The sequence below is a fragment of the Salarias fasciatus genome, chromosome 17 (assembly GCF_902148845.1).
Source record: "Salarias fasciatus chromosome 17, fSalaFa1.1, whole genome shotgun sequence".
Classification (NCBI taxonomy): domain Eukaryota; kingdom Metazoa; phylum Chordata; class Actinopteri; order Blenniiformes; family Blenniidae; genus Salarias; species Salarias fasciatus.
Window position 1 is genome coordinate 18,200,208 of NC_043761.1, and position 14,913 is coordinate 18,215,120.

Sequence of the window (14,913 nt, forward strand, 5' to 3'; positions counted from 1 at the left end):
CCTTCAGAGGCATCAACGCTGTCGATTAAAACACGAAACACACCGGAAGTGAAAACACAGTGCTTCTCATTGAGCTGGTTTTTATTGAACGTGTTTCCATGTGAGAAACTTTTTGAACACTTTGCTCCAGAGCTGCCGGTACATTCAAAGAAGTGTCGCTGAGTCCGACACCCCACTCCTTCGCAAAATCTGCTGAACACAACGAAACGGGAGTGAAGAGAGGCTGCGTTTGATTTGATCTGCTTTGAGGAGAGCCACAGCTCGGAGGAGAAAGCTCGTCTTCACTGGAGGAGTTTGGTTGTTGTTGACGTGGTTGTTCTGGGACTCGTGTCGTCTCCATCACTCCGGATGACACAGCAGATTCTCCATCACTGCCCCCCTCCTCCTCCTCCTCCTCCCCTCGCCGCCATCTTTCTCATCTCGGAGCGTCTCTTACAGGGTTTCCCCAAAGCAATCCCCCCCCCCCACGATTCTAAAAATAGCCTCAGCTCTGCAAACCTGCAGCAGAGGAGGCCGAGCTGCCATGTTGTGCCCGGCGTTTCATTAAACTCCAGCTTAACGTTCCGAATGTGGTACTGTCACACTCGCTCTTATCTTTGGCCCAGTTGTCGGAGGGGAAGAGGGGGGTGAGGAGCGGCGTCGGCGAGGTCGCCCGTCTCTGCCGTCAGGCCCAAAAAAAAAAGAAAAAAAAAAAAAAAAAAGTGAGAGAGAGAGAGAGGAGGGAGGCGGGGACGATAAAAAAGACGACTAAATGCTGGCTAATCCGCCCGTGAATGAGAGCGGCTCGCTGCAGCACTTCTTTTATGCTCTGTTGATTCCACGGGGGGATAAACACAACGCTGAGCCAGCAGCCGGCACAACCCCTCACACACACACACTCACACACACTGCAGATTACCTCACTCCGTGTCTGTTAACCCGTTTAAGCCCACCGGCCAAAAACCGACAAAGCGCCGGCGGCTGGCGTTTAGAGAAGCTCCGCCCTCAATCTGAGCTGGAAGGTCAAATTCTAAAACTGGCAGGTTCAGTCACACGGATGTCTTTAAAACGAGGCTCCGTCTGCACGTCTTCAGGCGAAAACCGAAAACTTCTGTTGCGTTTTTGTGTCTGTTCACACGACGACAGGCCGTGAAGAGGGGGAGGAGCTAAAGCTCAGGGATCAAAGCACCGAGCCGATCAATACGGCTGAAAACACCCTCAAAGTGTCTGACTGTGTGTTTTTAACGAAGCAGTCTCCTGAAGATCCACTTCCACGTCCGGTAACTGGACGGAGGGAAGTCAGGCCACGATACACTTCCTGATGGAGGAACGAGTCGTCCCGATTCCTTCCTTCTTCTCTCTCCTCCTCCGACCAACCTTCGTTTCCCGATCCCCAGATCTCCCCTCGCCGTCTTCATGTGAAGGTTTCCCTCCTCTCCTCCATCACTCTCCCCTCCCTCCGTCTCTCTCTGCATCCTTGAAGGAAAGCCAGACCGTCTCCAGGATGTTGTATCCTAGCAACAGCGACATCCCACCCATTCAGCATCGGGATGAACCAAATTTAATTTTTTGGCTGAAGAGGAGAGACACTGTGATTGGATGGAGTGTGTGTGTGTGTGTGTTCAGATTTACTACCATCGGTTTGATTTTGATTGAAGCATCAAACGCTGACCGTCGTCCATCACCAGGTCTTCGTTTTGACATTTCACACACATCAATGATGCGAAACAAGAAAATCAGTCAGTATCTCACACTGAAGATGATCGATTGATTCTGAAACTGTGTGAAGTGTCCTGTAACTGGAACATGAGCTCCCTCTAGTGGCCTGACGACAAAAGTCAACAATGTTCTGTTTTTTTTTTTTAAACGTGTGGCCTGTTCCCCCCCTCCTCCTCCTCCTCCTCCTCCGCCCGGCCGGTCCTCCGTCCCCTCCTGGCAGAGTTCTGGAGTGAATATCGGGTGTTGGTTATGTGAGACGGACGGCGTCCCGTCCTGCGTTCTCGCCGCCGTCCTTGGCCGAGGAGGCGACGGAGGACGAAGCGGGCGGCGCCAGAGCATCAGACCCGGCTCCGCTCCTCATCCTCAGCTCCTCCCTTCCTCCCCATCAGGACCAAACTCCAGCTGCAACTTCAGCTACGACGGTTTCAGCAGCACTTGTCTGATTTTAGTGATGAATGTTTTTTCACATTAATCTGAGTCAGAACAAAGAACAAAAGGTCACTGCTGCAACATCTGAAGAACTAAAATGTGTCTGTGTAAGCTGCTATGAAGAATGTATGAAAAAAAGTTCTAATGATCAAAAATAGTATTTAAACCTCTTGGTCATTTAGTTCTTCCTCATATTCCCAGCTGCTGCACAAGAAGGACGCTTTTATCTTAGAACATTAAAACACAGCCAAGAAGTCTAATAAGTCATTATAAAGTATTTCTTTTCTAAATAACATGGCATTGTGGAAGAACAGTGTTTATAAATGTAAAGAAACTAAAAAATTGGGAGAATCTTAACGCGAACACGTGATTTTGGTCATTTTCACACCACTTTTATCACAGGATTTCCATTTAACCATGTCAACATCCTTCAACAACACCCTGAAATGCTGGATTTACCCAGAGAGAAAGTGCTGCGGCTCGTTTTTCTGCGCCGATCTAATGAAAATAAGGAGATATTTCATTTAGATAAAGTTGAAACGCATATTTTCTGATTTCAGGAGGAAGATCCTCCTCAGTGTGTGTGGGGGAAACAGGATCTAACTGCCTCACGTCGCCCTCTAGTGGAGACACAGGTGAGCTACACTGAATGGCAACTGATCACTAACCAGGCCAAACAGGTGGCCCGGGGACCAGTCGGGGCCACAGGATGACTTTAAAAGGCCTCAGTGTTCCTATACAGTGTTGTTTCTACATATTTTATATCGAAACTTCACAGAATTTTACAGGTTAGATGATTATTATCAGAACCGTGGACCGTGAGGCTCGCCGCTCTGAACACACACACACACACACACACACACACGCACGCACGCACGCACAAACACACACACACACGCACGCACGCACGCACGCACAAACACACACACAGACTCTGTTAAGACATTTTGTTTTTATTCCGTGTTATGTTACATGTGACCATAAACTTCCAGGAAGTTACAGTTGCTATGAAGATACAGGAAATATATTCAGGTACCCGGGAGTGAAAAAGTGTGTGTGTGCACGCGAGTGTGTGTGTGTGTGTGTGTGTGTGTGTGGAACAGTGTGCACAAGTCGATGAGCGTCGCTTGTGTTCGATGTCATGTAACAGAGTGGAACAACAACAAAAACAGACGTTTGTGAGTGGATTTAAAAATGGAAAAAACAAAAAAAATTAAAAGGAGAAAAAAAAAAACATCGAAATCTAAACTGTGATGAAAACAACAACAAAAACAACAACAACAAAAAAATAGTTAAAAGTTGAACCCATGTAGAAAAGAGGAATAAATAAAACAAAATATTTTACAGCTGAGCGACGGCGGCGGACGTGGTTCCCTCTGAAGGTGGAGAGACTGACGGAGAAATGACGGTGGCAGGAATCAGCAGAGACACCTCCGCGTGGGGGGGGTGGAGGGGGCGGGGCTTAGAGTGGGGGGGTGGGGGTGACCCGTCGAGCCAGACTCGGAGCTAAGGCTTCGTATGGCACGTCCGCTCTCCACCGCTAACACCGCTACGGAGTCCAACCGCCCCCCCAGACGACCCCCCCCCCCCCCCCCCCCCCCCCACAGGGTCCGACTCTACAAGGCACTGGTTTAGAACTGGTTTCTCCACATTCTGACTTCCGGTTCTCCGTGAAAGACGAGGCAATAATGAGGATGCACAAAAAACAAACAAAACAACAACAAAACAAACCGATGTACAGATACACACGGGCCAGCCGGGTAACATACGGAGGGGGGGGGGGCGGGGGAGGGGGGGTACACGGCTCCCGCCAAGATGCTACCGAGTCCTTCGCTTCTCGAGGCAACCGGATATGTAAACGTCGACAAGGCTAAAAGCGAGACAGGCGATGGAGGAGAGGAAACCGGGTCGGTCCGGTCTGCTCGCCGACAGACGTGGAGGAGGACCCCGGCGTGCCGCCGTCACCCTGCGCTGCTACACCCAAACCCCGTCCGCCCGGTTACCGTGGCAACGCCCCGCGTCCGGGAACCCACAGAGTTTCACAGTTAAAAAGTCACAACTTGAAATGTTTCAGCTAGTTTGAAAAAGGAAGGAGCGAGACTCCCGAGACCCCTGGACTCCCGCCGGGTCAAAGGTGACGGCCGCAGGCCTCGGCCTCTCCCCCCGACGGAGCGGACACACACGCGAGGCTGGACCGGAGTGTGTGTCTGGATGAGGGAAGCGACGCCCGGCAGGATATTTACACAGTGAACAGGAGCGACTGGAATGCTGTTACCATGGAGACGGTTAGGAACACGGAGGCTACGTCCTCCGCTAGCTAGTGGCGCTACTAGTAATAGAGTCTATTCTAGTTTTTCCTGGTTAACACGTGAGGCTCAAAAGCACTGGAAGAGACGAAAAGAGGCTCGGCGTCGGACTGAGGAACGCGGTTTGGTCCCAAAACGTCTTTTTAAGAAAAAAAATCCCCCCTTTAAGCTCCATCACAAACTGTTTTGAAGCTAAAACGTGTGGTTCTGGAGTGGAGAAGGAGTGTTCTGAACAATCATCGTACCTGAAACGACTGAGATCCTGAAGCGGAGCGGTTCCGCTTCCGGCCACCAGGGGTCCTCACACACACCTTGGCTTCGCGGATGAAGATTCTCCTGAGCGTGAAGACGGTGAAGCGACGGGACGAAACCCCGGATCCTGCTTCCAGGAGACGCTGAGAATCTGTTCTGCTCACTTTAACGTGCCGAACAGACCGACTCCACACAAAAGTGGCTACTTCTGAGTGAAGTGCAGGAACGCGTCGCCGTCTTCATGCTAGCAGGATCGTCTTCTCCGTTCAGTTTGTTCTTTCGTTTAAAAACCAACCGGCACCTTCGACCTGAAGCTCGGGGCAGTGATCACTGCGGTTCATTAAAAAAATGGGTAAAAATTCTTTTTCTTGGGTTTTTCTGGACGAGAGCGCCCCCTGCGGGAGCGGAGGACCCTTCCAGTGCGTTTGTGCCTTCAGACCTGGACCCTGAACACGAGCTCCGGTCTGCTCCGGACACCTACAGTACACCACGTCCGGCCTGACGGAGTCCGGACTCAAACCGCGACTCGAATGCAAGAAGGTGGAGTTCTATAATACAGGAGAGACGACGGCTCCCACTCCTTCGGCGAGTCCTCCTCCTCCTCCCAAGCACAAAGTGTCCCAGAGTAAAAAAATAAAAATCATGCAGCGCTGCTCCTCGCCCCTCGTCGTCCATTTAAAAAAAACAAAAAACCACACAGGTTAAAATGAAAGGTCGGTTTCTACAATCGTCCTCTGAGGTGAAATGTGAGTCGGTGGAGAGCGGCTCGCTCCACCGGACGGGAAACATGGCTGCCGTCTCCGCCTCGCACGTCAAGGCAAATGGAGAAAGTTCCAGAGTGGCAGTGGAGGCTCCGCCCCCTCCTCCTCCTCCTCCTCCTCCTCCTCCTCCTCTTCATCGCTGCTTTGAAATCTGAGGATCTCTCCAGAGTTTTGGAATGAACGGATAAATAAGAGCCGCTCGGGAGCGTCTGCTGCTCGGGACACGTGTGTGAAGAAGAAGAGCGCTGGAGCCACGTCCAGTGTGTGTGTGTGTGTGTGTGTGTGTGTGTGTGTGCATGTGTGTGTGTGTGTGCATGTGTGTATGCTATGGCTGCTACTTGAAGATGTAGTTGATGAAGACCTGAAGGAGGATGAGGAGGGCGATGACCACGTAGTCCCGCTGCTGGAGGAAGGAGCTGCCCTCCGCCCGGCCGGCCGCTCGGCTCCGCAGCACGCCCACGCTCCTGCGCACACACACACACACACAGTCAGCGCCCCGGCGTGGCCCGGCGGCGGCGGCGGCGGCGGCGCCCCTCCTCACCTGTTGATGTCCTCCTGCGTCTGCTTTATGGATTCAATGGCACTTTGAAGTTCACTGAGGTCGGCTCCTTTCTTCCTCAGACGGCTGTTGTGTTTGCTCTTGTGTCCTGGAGGGAAGGAGGGAAGTTTACTGCGCCATCGTCCGTGTGTGTGTTCTGAGTACATGTTGTGTGTGTGTGTGTGTGTGTGTGTGTGTGTGTGTGTGTGTGTGTGTGTGTGTCTCACGTTCGCTGCCGGACGAGTCCTGCCGGTCGGGCTCTGGGGAGGAGCAGCCGCTCTCGGGGCTTTTCGGTTTGTCGCTCTTATGTTTCCTCTTTGGCACCGTGACCTGTTGACCCCGCCGACACACACACACACACACACAGGTCAGAGAACATGTGACACACACACAGCAGCTGTGATCAGAATGTGCAGAAACGTGTTTGCAGCATGCGAGGCTGAAAGTCATTAAAACAGAGGACATTCAAAAAGAGTCATGCAGCTCATGCACACACACACCATACACACACAAACACACACACAGGTGGTGGAATGACGATGGCTGTGTGAGTAAACGATGAAAACACTCCAAACTGAATCAAACCGGTCAGAAGCTGCTGCATGAAAAAGTTTCTGCTCTTTTTAGGTTTTATTTTTTTAAAAAAACCCACAAACAATGAAGGAAAGTTTTCTAGAACGGCTTAAAAAAAAACAGAAACGTTCAGAATATCTGAAAGAAAAAAAGCATGCAAAACTACATTAAAGGAGATTCAATGGAAAATTGCCTACAAAAAAACGCTTGAAAAGTGGAACGAAACTGTTAAAATCAGGCAGAAAGCAGGTCAAATGATAAGGAGATGTTCACCATCATGAACTGCTGTTAAAACCTGAAAGATGCATCGTAAGATGTGTTTTTTTATGTGCATCAAAACTATTATGAAACTTCAAGAGCCTCATTTTAAAGACTAAATGTGTTTTGCGGCTCCAGATCAACTTGATTTGGGCAGAAAGTTATAAAAATGGCTCTTTTGTTCATGAAGGTTGCAGAATCCTGCTTTAGACTATAACACAACAGCGAGAACGTCCATTTGAAAACGTTTTGAAGCAATAAACTGTGACTAATGTTCTCCTGCAGCAGCTTGTGTCTGATCTGGATCTAGACTTGAGGAGACTGAAGCTGCTTCGAGTTGTTAGTCTGAATGAACACATGAAAGGAGACGCAGCCGCGAAGCAGAAGAAGAATGAGGGGGAGGGGAGTGGGACCAGATCGTAAACCTTCTAAAACTGCATGAAAATAAGAGGACAAGAGGATCGTTCACATCTCTGGATGTCACAGTGTGTTTAAGTTTCTCATCTGTAGCTTTATTTTGGGATGTTTTACTTTTTTTAATCAGCAGTAATGGAGGAATATCTGTGTCAAACACTGACACCTAGTGGTGACAGATGGTATGTACAGGAATTTATTTACACATTAGTGAAAAAAAACGTAAAAATGACAGCGTGTGCTTCATGAAGCGAGAGTGTGTGTGAGTGTGTGAGCAGTGTGGCCATGCAGCGAGGGCAGCCGGCGCCACAACGAGAAGAAAAACAACAGAACCAACGATGGCGGCGACACACAAAGTCAAGCAGCGAGGACGAGGACGGATGGCGCTGCGTGGAAGATGGCGGCGGCGGCGGGTTTCCCCCCGTCGGGTCCACCTACCTGGCACTTGCAATTGTCCCTCCGTGGGCCCGGGTTACTCAGACTAATAAGACTGCCAGAACGTACCATAGGCGTGCGGTGCCGGACCTTGGTCTGGATACAACCGTCTTTCTCAAACTGGATCAGGTCGTTGAGCGGATCCCACGGCCGCGTGCTGCACGCACACACACACACACACACACACAGCGGTGAGGTAAGTTACAGCGAGCCGCCACTAGAGGGAGCCGCGTGTGGCGGCGAGGCGGCCGGCGCTCACTCGGCGTAGCGGTAATGCCACTCCCCGGTGACGGGGTCCTGCTCGAACAGCGCCGGGATCCAGTCCTCGCACTTGGCCTTGCGCTCGCGGGCCGACTTCCTCTGCGCCTCCTCCAGGATGAACTTCTCGTTGGTGGCCTCCGTCTGGTCCTTGCTGTTGATGGCTCGAGTCACGTGCTGCCACAACCTGGAGGTGACGAACGCAGTGAAATGATAATACATGCAGATTATTTCAAATGAAGAAGACAAAACATTTTTAATTATTAAAAAAAAAAAAAAAACTCTTTCATTATTGATCAGTTTATAGTCACTGTGTGCTTTTTTTCCTTTTCTTTCTTTTCCTCTTATTTTTCACTTCATTTTTTTCTTACATTATTTGTCTTTAAAAATTAAAAAACCTACTCTTATCCTATTTTAACATTTTTAAAAATTATTTCTTTCTACGTTTTGTCTGGTTTCTTTTGTTCTTCCAATATTTTTTTTTAACTTTGCCTTCCTGCTGTACTAATAAGACTGATCATTTTAGTTTGACCATTTTTCCTCATTTATTCAATTTATTTGATAAATTTTATGTCTTTTATTGACAGCTCTTCTGCTTCTTTCATTTTATTTATCCATTTTTACTCTGGGGATTAGACTATTATTAAAAAATCAGTGCGGAATGCAAATGAAATAAAAATATGAAGATAGTCCAAAAAGGTTCATTGGTCTTCAAAGTTATAATCCAAAACAAAGATGCTTTTCCAGGTAAATAACAAAATACCACTCTGGTCTGTGGAAAAGAACCTTTGTTTTGAAAAATATAAAGATCTTTTATTCTCCAGATGGTTTTCTGACTCTCGCATCGTGGAGCCTCACCTCTCGGACTCGTACTCGCCCTGCTCCTCCGGCGGCACGGTGCAGCGGGTCAGCCGGCTCTGCCTCAGCTCCGGGGTCGGGTTCCAGAACGTGTCCATGGTCCCCGTCTTCTTGTCGTTGATGAAGATCTCGCTGTCCTGAGAGGGGAAGCCGGAGGAGGGCGTGAGAACGGAGCAGGAGGAGGAGGAGGAGGAGGAGGAGGAGGAGGCGGCGGCGGCGGCGGCGGCGGCGGCTCACCCAGTGTCCCTCCAGTGTGGCCAGCACTTCTTTCCCCAGCTTGATCTTTCCGGAGACCTGGTTGACGCTGTCGCTGCTTCCCAGGAACGGCTGCAGAGGAAAAACACGGCGGGAGGAGGGCAGGGAGGAGGGAGGAGGGAGAGAAGAAGCGAGGGATTTAAAGGAGGCTGAGAGAAACAGATGCTGCCGGGAGAATTCACTCTTTCACGTCTAAGAGTCAAACTGCAGATCCCTTCGATTCCTGTTTTCTACTTCCTGCTGGTTATTTCTATTTCTAGCGTCTGCTTCATGTACCTGCCGCTGGTTCGGTGAACCACACACACCAAGGAGGGTTGTTGGGGGACGGGGGGCGTGTTGGGGGGGAGCGGGGAGCGGGGGCGAGCGTGGACGGGGTCACACACGTAGAAAAGTGAGAAACGGCGCCCTCCTTCGCGTCTACGGACCGTGACAGCGGCGGCTCCTACCTTCAGCCTGAACTCCAGCTGAGCGCTGTAGCCCGTCTTCTCACAGGCGATGGTGATCTGCCCCCCCAGCTCCAGGGTCATGGTCCCGTACAGGATCCCTGCAGGGGGCGGGGCAGACAGCGTCACATGACCGACGTGAGTGTGAGGCGAGATATGACACACACACACACACGCACACACACACACACGCACACACACACCTTTGCAGTGAGCGTACGGCATGTTCATCACGTAGTCCTCCCCCCGGTTCAGAAAGGTGAGCCGAGCCTCCCCGTCCAATATGGCCGACAGAGAGTTCCCTGAGACGCACAGAGGGAGGGGTCAGCACGTGTGTGTGTGGGGATCTGTGTGTGTGTGTGTGTGTGTGTTTACCGTAGAACTTGGACTTGGCCAGGATGCTGCCGCTGAGGCAGAACCCGTCCTTCCTGTTGCTGACGTAGAAGGCCGACACTGGAGGATGATGGGAAACCTGGAGGAGCAGCCGTCAGTGTTAGAGAGGACTGAGGAACCAGAGAGGAGTGTGTGTGTGTGTGTGTGTGTGTGTGTGTGAGAGTGTGTGTTACCTGCTCCGCGATGTAGAACGTCTTGCTGTTGGTCTTCTGATGGAGCCACATGCAGCGAAACGTCTCTCCGATGATGGGGTTGTAAGGCTTCTTCAGCCCCTGAAACCACAACCACACCGTCAACGCCCGGACGCACCAAGACTCCACACACACTCCACACACACACTCCACACACACACTGACCTTCGGCTTCTTGTAAAACCCAGAGATGTACCACTTCACCACCTTCTTCATGCGGTTGTAGGCGTTCTCTTCGATCGCAGCTCTGGAAACGAGCCGCAGTCAGTTTTATCTTGAGAGGGAATCAGACATGAGTCGTTCTCCGACTTCCTCTCGTTTCATGCTCTCCTGTTTCAGCTTCACGAACCAGACTTCAGCTAAACGTTTGATCATTTTCAAACGGACGGACGGACTTTCTACATCTGAACTTGACTCAGAAAAGCCATCGTCTCTGAAGACGCTCTGAACCACAAAAAGGAGAAATCATTAAGAAGGAATAATTAAAAGATGGAAAAAATGACCTTTTTTGAGACGTGTTGCTTCTGTCAAGTTGAAAATAAGCTGATTTTTTTTTTTTTTTTTTTTTTTTACCATGCAAATGTAAAATAATTCATTTTTCCACCAGATGAACTTCATCCTCTGAATTATGACGTTCTGGATAATCACACCAACTCAAACGATTCAGTTTCTCCTTTTTTGGGTCATTAAAAGCTTCAACACCTTCAGTCCACAGCAAATGGATTTTACAGGGAACATGTGGTGCATCAGGCAGTTTAATGACTGATAATTCATCTAAAGAAGATCAGGACAACATTTCAGAAAAATGTTGAAATGGAGGACTTTCACCAAAAAAATTACACATAGATTTATTTTATTTGTGAGCTATCATTATTATTTTCACTGTTATTATCTAATTCATAAACTGCATTCATTTAACTTATTTTAATACCCATTTAATGACTAATGTGCCATTTATAAAATGCATCTAAGTTATTTCATATACTGTCATAGTTTTATTCAAACAATACATGAAGGGTGAATTACTCATTAAATAACCAATTAATTAAACAAATAAATATAAACTGAAGCATTCAATTAATATGTTACATAAATATGTATCACTAACTAATAAAAACTTTACAGAACACTTAACACAAAACTTGGAATGACTTTTTCTGGTAAAAATCTGTCAGACAAAAGTCAGATAAAACAGAACAAAAGGCTACATTTTAAAATTAAAAAACATGATTTTTATTATTATTATTATTATTATATTTATTATTATTATTATTATTATTTAATTAAGTAAAAACATTTAAAAAACACCAGATAGTCCCTGTTATTTATTTCCTGTGGATTTAAAAATAAAAGAAGCCAAAATGAATTACTTGGCGTGTCTGAGCTGAGAGAATTCATTTAAAGTTTGACTCCTAATTCATCTGACAGACGCTTCATCTGGTCTGACTTGCTGTTCCCTAAAGCAGAGACTCTTACTCTGACAGGAAGTCTGCGTGGAAGTAGTAATCCGAGAGCTTGTCCAGGAAGGAGCGCGGCTCCAGGATGAAGGTGGGCAGGACCACCTTGGACAGATCCATGCCGGGTCGGACCTGCTTCAGCAGAGTCCAGATCAGAGACTTGTTCTCCTCCGACACCGTTTCCGTCTGCGCCGCCTCACCGGCCTGAAGAACACAGAGAGACGGAGAGATGGGCTCGTTCAGAGAAACATTTCTATTAAAACTCATTTAGAGATTCATTTGGGGGGTCAGGTTGGTGTCATTCCTCGGTTGTCCTGTGGGGGGCAGTGTTGAGACAGAAGTTTCAGGACCTGAGTCCATCATGTCTTTGAACGGATTTATTGATATTTGAATTGAAGCATATTTCTGTCACCCGGGCTCTGCTCCCGGGTTTCAGAGGAGGTTCGAGGAGAAGTCCAGCAGCTCCTCACCTCTCCCAGCTCCTCGTGCGACTGCTCCAGGTACGGCGTTTCCCTCAGGTGCTCGTTGGGGTCCAGGTCGATGTAGGAGTCGTCCTGCCGCTCCGACGTGTCGCTGTCGCTCTCCTCGCTCTTCTCCAGGCCCTCGGGGTCCGACTCCTCGTGGTCCTGCTCGCCCTCGCGGTCCGACTTGTCCGAGTACAGGTCGGGGTCCTTCAGGTGGTCGCTGTCGTTGAACCTGCCGGAGGCGGGAGGAGGAGGAGGAGGAGGAGGAGGTGAGGAGGAGGAGAGAGGAGGAGCAGGACGAAGAGCGCTGTGCGGCTGTCCTCACTGGAAGCCGTGCATGTTGTGCGCTCGCAGCAGGCTGTAGAAGTTGATGGAGTGCTCTCCTGCCGACGTCACCGTGCTCATGTCCTCCTTTCCCTCACGGATCATCGTCCTCTTCAGCAGGCTGGAGCACTTCAGGGCCAGCTCCAGGGCGTCCATCCAGCACCGGCCTGCAACCCGCAACCAAACTCAGAAACACTGACTTCATCGGCTCTTAAAGAACTCAATGTGACATGATGCAGGCTTACAGACAAAACTACCAAAGTTTTATACGTTTATGTGCATGGCTTTTAGATAGAACTAAGAAGTTTTATATGTTGGTGTGCATTAGATAAATCTCTTCTCTGTGTTCTTTAAAGAAATTTTGAGTGATACTGTTTAAAAACACCCTTTTTTATCGTGACTACAGAAGGTTTGATTTCAGCACCACAGACAGAGGCACAGTGTGAGCAGGACAGAAGGGGGAGATGTTTCAACAGCTTGGACAGAAGCTTACTGTGAGCAGGAAGGAAGGGGGAGATGTTTCAGCACCATGGACAGAGACAGTTTGAGCAGGACAGAAGGGAGCAAACTTTCAGCAAAGGATGTTTCAGCACCACGGACAGAGGCACAGTGTGAGCAGGAGAGGAGGGATGTTTTAGTGAAGGACGTTTCAGCACCATGGACAGAGACGCTGAGCTCCAGCTCTGCCTGCAGCCTCTTTACTCACTGATCAGCATTTGAAATGTGTAAACTAGTGAAGTGTTACTGTTAAAATCTGCAACACTGCGGCAGTGAAGACTTTTCAGATTCAAAATCAACAACAGAAATGATCAGTTTTTAAGTGCAGATGGAAAATAGATTTCTTCAAATATGTATAAACTATCTTCCATTTACATGTTAAAAATTGTGTTGGACATTAAATCGACTCACATATTGAATTAATTCTAAATTATTATTTGAGATAAAAACGAGACACTGCGAGCAAGTGTTTAACGCCGTGTGTGAAAAAGAGCAGTGTTGAGAATATAGACGAAAAATTGTTGAGTAAATTTGAAATACTGTGATTAATATTAACTGTGGAACTTGCGAAAAGAACTTATAACATGCAAAAGAAAAAGCAGCAGTTTATATATTGAAACAGTCATTTAGTCACTTCGGTCCACAGCTGAGATTTCACACAGTTCTTTCCCGTCATCAGTATAAATTTTAAAAGAGGACGGAGAAGGGATCTGTCTCACCATCAGACTCGGACGCGGCTCTGAAGATGAGGTGGCTGCTGGGTAACGGCTGTGTGATGGAGCCCACCGCTTCTCCTTTAGGTCCCTGAAGAGAAACAACATCTGCTGAATGCTGATCCAAGGATTCTCTAACACTTTTGTTTCAGATCTGCAGGACCAGAGGAAAGTCGACTTGACTACAACACTACTTCAAGCTGTTTCCAGCTTTATTTAAATGTTGGGAGCAAAACAAGCAGCGTAAACAAACAATAACAGACAACAATGGCCGCCCAGATGCATAATGTTCTCCGGCTGAACAAAGAGAAGCTCTTCATTATACAGTTTCCGCTCACACTCTTAGGTTTAATAGCAGGGAACAAAAAGGTTTTCACCCTCTGATGATCTGTTTGTGTTCACAGCTCAAATTCATCCCGCTGCACGACAACAAGCGTTGTTCTTCTCCAGCGGCGGCGCACCAAACCATGACATTAACAGCAAGATCATTCGTTTTTCCTTCTTAAACGAGGAGCAGGAAGTTTAGCGGAGAGAACTTCAAGGCTTCATGTTATTATCTGATAACATCAGTCTTCCAGTGCTAATGGGAAGCTTTTAATTTGAACTGTTCATTATTCCTCTGGAGTTTCAAACTTTTTGTGACTGTTACACCTAAAAGTTTTTCACTTAAGCTTCGTTTATACTTTGCAGTTCTCAAATGTTTTTGATAATGAATGAAACTCCTACAGAGACTTGTTATCTGTCCGGCTGCGAGCCCCGGGCCGGCGCTCTGACCTTGACGGCCCAGATGGACTGCTCCAGTGGGTGGAAGAGCTTGAAGCAGAAGCCGTCCTTCTTGGAGGGCCTCTCGATCAGCTCGCAGGCGTTGAGCAGCACCGTGCCCACCCACTGGCCGTTCTTGTGGGTCTTGTAGATGAGCAGGACTCCCGGCTTCAGCACGCACCACAGCTTGGTCCAGCTCTTCAGGGTCCCCCGGATCTGCAAACCGCCGCAGAGGAGCAGACCGTTACCAGGTGACTGACGGAGTCAGCATCAGATACTGAAGATTGACTTCACTGGTCTGAACCGCTGAAGATGCTACTTTCTGCTGTATTGTGAAGAAGTGACGGACATGCATTTTAAAGACAGTACAGCAGACGTAAGGTTCTCCACCTTCAGCCAGTCGGCCATGACGATGACCGAGGGGTCGGTGATGGTGCTGAGCAGCTCCTTGGTCGCCCTCTTCTTCTCCTCCCTGTAGTTCTTCTTCTGCACCTGGAATTGGATTGGTTTTCCACCCGGTTACTTTCATGTCAAATGTCTGGCCTCAGTGAGGACGGAGTGTTTACTCGCAACATACTGCGACGGGCTTCAGCCGGCAGGCCAGACCCAACACCTTGAAGGAGGCGTCTTGTC

General features: G+C 48.6%; 1 protein-coding gene across 5 annotated transcripts in view; it reads right to left on the reverse strand.

The window, feature by feature from the left end:
• Positions 1 to 3,060: 3,060 nt before the first annotated feature.
• The window catches only part of osbpl8 (oxysterol binding protein-like 8), a 57,108-nt gene continuing 45,255 nt past the window's right edge, over positions 3,061 to 14,913 (reverse strand). For 3 of the 5 annotated variants that reach the window (XM_030113360.1, XM_030113363.1, XM_030113362.1), the window contains 18 exons: positions 14,671 to 14,772; positions 14,293 to 14,496; positions 13,525 to 13,609; positions 12,309 to 12,474; positions 11,990 to 12,215; positions 11,539 to 11,723; positions 10,228 to 10,309; positions 10,045 to 10,143; positions 9,854 to 9,950; positions 9,682 to 9,780; positions 9,482 to 9,579; positions 9,018 to 9,107; positions 8,781 to 8,917; positions 7,924 to 8,109; positions 7,668 to 7,821; positions 6,212 to 6,314; positions 5,988 to 6,093; positions 3,061 to 5,910 (listed from right to left, as the gene is read on the reverse strand). In XM_030113360.1, the coding sequence (XP_029969220.1) occupies positions 5,781 to 5,910; positions 5,988 to 6,093; positions 6,212 to 6,314; positions 7,668 to 7,821; positions 7,924 to 8,109; positions 8,781 to 8,917; positions 9,018 to 9,107; positions 9,482 to 9,579; positions 9,682 to 9,780; positions 9,854 to 9,950; positions 10,045 to 10,143; positions 10,228 to 10,309; positions 11,539 to 11,723; positions 11,990 to 12,215; positions 12,309 to 12,474; positions 13,525 to 13,609; positions 14,293 to 14,496; positions 14,671 to 14,772 (2,349 nt within the window). In that variant the 3' untranslated portion in view covers positions 3,061 to 5,780. The remainder of the gene's footprint in view (positions 5,911 to 5,987; positions 6,094 to 6,211; positions 6,315 to 7,667; positions 7,822 to 7,923; positions 8,110 to 8,780; positions 8,918 to 9,017; positions 9,108 to 9,481; positions 9,580 to 9,681; positions 9,781 to 9,853; positions 9,951 to 10,044; positions 10,144 to 10,227; positions 10,310 to 11,538; positions 11,724 to 11,989; positions 12,216 to 12,308; positions 12,475 to 13,524; positions 13,610 to 14,292; positions 14,497 to 14,670; positions 14,773 to 14,913) is intronic. The other 2 variants (XM_030113361.1, XM_030113364.1) reach the window with 1 other exon arrangement.